The following is a 5,294-nucleotide window of genomic DNA, read 5'->3' on the forward strand; positions in this document are numbered from 1 at the left end:
GTAACATGCCCCTACCTCATCCTCATTGTGTCAATACCACCCAGACCCACTTCTGCGTAAGTCTGATATTATCTGTCCCCACTACTCCAGCTTCCAGATCTTCAGGATTCTTCTTATGCTTCTCCCAAATCAGTGTTTCATGACGTCTGGAGACCCTATAAAATATTACCAACGATTAATCCCATCTTTAATGCGCATCCACAGACTGTGTATAGTCGTTTCTCCATCTGATTATGACTGCTCACAGGCTGCTGAGCGCACAAACTGTCTGGTCCCTAGGCATAAAGTGTCGGCTCTTTTGTGAAAAATATTGAAAGATTATTCTCTCCAAAAGATCACCAAGCCAAGCATTTGGCCATATTTTTATTTACTACATATACTATAAACATATACAATACATGCTACAAAAAAAAACTTTTTAAAATTTAACTGTCAAGAAAGTGTATAGTGTTATAATACAATGGCACATGTTCATATTTTATTTCAAATTGGTTTGCTTGTCACCCATTTCAAACCATTAATAGTGAAATATTACTTGTGGATAATTAAAAATTATCTATTTGCATTATTAACAATAAACAATCCCAACAAATTAATAAGAATTAACCATGTCAAATATTAGTATCCAAAAAAATGGGCTTTGCAGAAGTGATTATATAAAATATAGCAGCCAATTTCAGTTTACTTTGCTCTGTGGCAATGTACATATGCACTTGAACAGGAGTCTAGCATCTGCTTTTGGGGGAAGATACTAATAAGAAGTCCTTTGATTTCTCGAGGTCCAATAACCGCCACACACAGCCAAATCCAACCCAAGAGTTCATGTAATGGCTCCGTACAACTGATCATTGAGAAAGTCTCATGATTTGGGTAGAGTTGCGTGTCCCACTAATATCACATACGATGAAAAGGATATTACAGGCCAATACCAAAGACAAAAGAAAATACAAACATTCAAATCAGTTGTGACAAAGTTTTTCTACAAATATTTTAGATGCCATACTTTCATGAAAACAAGACTTAATGTGTATTTAGATTTTACAGTATTTATGCTCTAAATGAAAATTTAACAAAGTAGTCAGATGGAATTATGTCTAGTATTGCAAATCTGTTCCCTCGACATTACTGAGCACCCACCGTGTGCATAGCACTGTGCTAACGCTTTAACAGCTGAATATGAATGTCTTTATCAAGCATTACCTTAGTGTGAGGTAAAAATAAATTAGCGTCATCTATCTCATTAGTCTCCTTGTGGTACTGCGTGTGATCCTGTGCCCGCTGGCTTCCCTGTGCCATGTAATGAGCTTCCGCATCCCCTTCATCCACTCACACCAACACCTGACACTGGCTGTGTTCCAGACAATGTGCTGGCCACTGGGTCACCATCATTTTGTGTTTGTTCAAAAAATGCAAATTCATCATACTAACCTACACAGGACAATTAGAAAGGTACATGATTTTTCTAAAATGAGGTCCAAAGCAAAGTATAAGGTGTTTCTACTGGTCACACCACACCACAGACCAGGAAGTGCCTTTATAGACTGGGAACTAACTTTTAATGTTTCACGTGGCAGTCTAAGTAGCCTGAATCATTTTTGGTCTCATAGTCTGTTCTTTGGAGCATCTGACCCCATTAAACCATTCCATATTTAAAAGTCTATAAACCAAACCTGAACAAAAACAAAAAGAGTCGAAAATGAAGGCAGTTTATAATGTGACGTATTTCAAGAAGTATTCTGGCCATGTGAAATGAATAATACATAAGTAATTCATGATTGGTTCAAACATTTTTCAAAGCGCTAACCCTACCCCCAAATTCATGTAGCTCTAACTTCATGTTTACATAAGCTGCACACAATGCAGAGGGCAGAATTTGGCCCCCAAACCTTCCATGGAATATTCTAAGTAATTGGTCCTTCTACTCCAAGCAGAACTTGAGAGTTCCAATCTGAATAGAATACTGCCACTCAGGATAAACGGCCCTGCTTTCCACCAGCCGGGAGCCTATGTAGCTGCTGCAGCAGAGTGAGCACACCAGGAGCCCTTGAGGGAAGGCAGAGGGCCAGGAGACTGGCTGTGCGCTCAGTGAGTCCAACGCTGGCTTACAGCTACGCGCCGCCTCGAGTGCTCTGCGCACCCTGCTTCTCCTTGGGAAGGAAAAAGCACACTCATCTTGAGAATTAACCTATCTGTAGTCAGAAAAAGAATGACAGGAGCTGAAGGAATCCCAAGAAAAAGTATGAAGCATTGACTAGGAAGGAAGACAAATGCCTCCAGTAGTGTTCTCAGAGTTCTCAGATCTGAAATGTCAGAATGAGTCACACAATGGTCACGGTCCATGAATGAAAACGCAATCCCACTGGGCACTATTCACACGGTGCATGATTACTTCATGGGGGTGGAAGGCAACAGGCTCCTGCCGTTTGACAGTATGGTTTCAGAATGAGCAGAGACTGCTGAATAAACCAGGGTAAGCAGTGTGAACACTCCTCGCTGTCCATCATTTTCCACAGGTTGATCTGCGCTGCCTGAGAGAAAGGAGGCAATACCCCTATCCCTTCCAACACACACAGGCATGGATGGCTGCTACCACCTACAATTGCCAATTCAGAAGTTAACACATAAGCCCTCCAGTTTCGTACCCTGAATATGGTAAATAAGGCTAGGAATGGAGTAGTTCAGTCTAAGAAAGATCACAGGTAATAACAGAATGCTTATATAAACTAGACTGCTTTTGACACCTGTAACAAAATTGTATAGATGGCAGTTGGAAAAAAAAAGATTGTTCCCATCTGTCAGCAAAACTGTTGCGCTATACTCAGCTGAAGTCCTCATCAGGATTCTGTTGATCCAGCAGACGGACATGTGTGAATGGGAAGTGACCTCGTTTGCCATTACACTCCCCTTCCCACTGACCACTCACATTAATCTTCGTAACCTTTACCAGCTCACCGACCTGCAGGAGGAGAATAAGGAGAGCACTTTATTTCCGGTAAAGAAGGCAAGCTAAACAACTCCATTCTCTGGCTAGGCACACCCTGCCCACACGATTGCTCTAGGGCTGCTGTTGCAGAAACAGCTACTCCCTACCTCCCAGCCCCAGCCCCCAGGCTGATTACTTGTGGTTAATGTAGGCAGAAGGAAGAGGTGTTTTAAGCAGTGAAGGAAAACACAGAGAATTACAGAAAGTAGACAGGATCCCAGGAAATTACACTCTGCAGCAATCTCAAGTGCCTCTGGATGAGCAACACCAGCGTAATGAGCTAACATGCCTTTTCTCTGTAGCCACTACCCTCAGCTTCTTAGGGCAGCCTTGTCCCCTCCCTGGCACGGAGTGGCAGCACCATCTGCCAGCCCACTCTCTCACACCCAGCCTGGCCTGCTAGGGCTCCTTCAGTAGAAGGAGATCATGGCCAACACGCTTGACTTGGCCCCAGAAATGAAGTGTTCCTACTATCCTCCAACCAAGACAAGCCCCTTCCCAATGCCATCAGAGCCCTACAGATCTCACTCCTCCTTATAAAAAAGCTACTTGATAGGCCACTGCCTCCTAACTCCTGCCCCATTCCACCATCCACTGGCAGGACTTGCTGCTCCCCCAAGGTCAACTGACATCTGCTCAGTATCCAATGAGAGGACAAAAAAACAAACACCAAAAAACAAATGAACAAAAACCCCAACTATTGTATTTTTGCCTCAGTTTATAAAAGGTCTCTTGTTGCCACATCAAATACAAAATATAAATACAGCTTCCTGCTAGGAAACTGAAAACATGGTTAGTCCCTTAGGGAAAACAATGAACCCTGATAAGGCCCAGACATCACTGGCCTGAGAACCCCATGACCACTCCCTGATTATCAACCTGTTGAGCTGTGGGCATTCTAAGCATTAACTGTTCACTTTATTAAATCAATAACTACTTGTCAAACTTTTTATAACAGAGTACAATAAAGACACTGGATATAAATTATTTTCTAATCCTCATAATAACCTTGCAGGGAGAGAATCGTTTTAATTTTACAGATGAGAAACACAGGTTCAGAGCACTAACATGATATACCTGAGGTTACAGTCAGCGAGGGCTGGGATTTGAGCCCAAAATGATGGCTTCAAAGCCTACTCCTGTTCTTTTTACCATACCAGCAACTTTCCAATTATGATCAGAGGGTCCTAGTGGGTCTCTAAGCATGTCTCCAAGCCAACTACTAGCCAAAGCCAACTCAAGTCCGGGCCCAGGACCTCCTCTAGAACAAGTGTTTTGTTTTGTTTTTTAAAAATTTATTTTATTTATTTCAAAGGCAGAATTATGGGGCCAGTGTTGTGGCACAACGGGTAAAGCCATCACCTGTGAGGGCAGCATCCCATATGAGTGCTGGTTTGGGTTCTGACTGCTCTACTTTCAATCCAGCTCTCTGCTTTTCAAATAAATCATTGTGAAAATTAATTTTAAAAAGGGCAGGGTTATAGATAGAGGGAGGGAGGGAAGGAGGAAGGAAGGGAGCGAGCGAGCAAGCGATATCTTCCATCTGCTGATTCTTTCCCTAAATGGCTACAATGGCTGGGGCTGGTTCAAGATGAAGCCAGGAGCCAGGAGCTTCCTCCGGGTCTCCCACATCGGTGCAAGGACCCAAGCACTTGGGTCGTCTTCCACTGTTTTCCCAGGCACACTATCAGGGAGCTGGATCAGAAGTGGAGCAGCTGGCACTTGAATGGGCACCCATATGGATGCCAGGCAATCAGGGCAGAGGCTCAACCTTCTATGCCACAGCACCAGCCCTGCAAACTTGTTTTTTGATTTAAGCAAACCGGTTGGAAAAACACATTTGAGAGTCACATAAAATTAGACAGGGACTGAATATTAGCTGATATTAAGAAATAAATGTTGGGGACTAGCTCTGTGGCACAGCAGGCTGAGCCACAGTCTGCAGTGCAGGCATCCCATTTGGGTGCCGGTTTGAGCTGGTTGCTCCACTTGCAGCACCCATGTGAGATGCCAGAGTTGCAGGCAGCAGCTTAACCTGTTAAGCCACAATGCTGGCCCCAAGAACCAGTTTGATCTCACTCACAGAGGAAACAGCCTGCCTACTGGCCTGTCTGCAGTTTCCTAAAGAACCATCTGAAAACCAGAGGCCTCAAGTGCTCACAGGATCACAGGATGCTGAGAAAAGGGGTCCACCACATAGAAATAGGGAAAACGGGGAAACAAGAAATAAAATAAGAGGATGAGATACAGCAGCAGCTTGCAGAGAGGAGAGGGGAGGCTATGCGCATGCTCACTCTGGCAAGCAGGCCTT

At 43.7% G+C, this 5,294-nt stretch overlaps 1 protein-coding gene across 3 annotated transcripts in view; it reads right to left on the reverse strand.

Moving 5' to 3' along the window:
• Window positions 1–350: 350 nt before the first annotated feature.
• CRK (CRK proto-oncogene, adaptor protein) overlaps window positions 351–5,294 on the reverse strand; it is a 37,442-nt gene continuing 32,498 nt past the window's right edge. For all 3 annotated transcript variants that reach the window (XM_089317587.1, XM_008270936.5, XM_002718889.6), the window contains one exon: window positions 351–2,956. In XM_089317587.1, the coding sequence (XP_089173713.1) occupies window positions 2,949–2,956 (8 nt within the window). In that variant the 3' untranslated portion in view covers window positions 351–2,948. The remainder of the gene's footprint in view (window positions 2,957–5,294) is intronic.

The sequence above is a fragment of the Oryctolagus cuniculus genome, chromosome 17 (assembly GCF_051225735.1).
Source record: "Oryctolagus cuniculus isolate XC-2025 breed Fujian yellow rabbit chromosome 17, ASM5122573v1, whole genome shotgun sequence".
In the NCBI taxonomy this organism is placed as follows: domain Eukaryota; kingdom Metazoa; phylum Chordata; class Mammalia; order Lagomorpha; family Leporidae; genus Oryctolagus; species Oryctolagus cuniculus.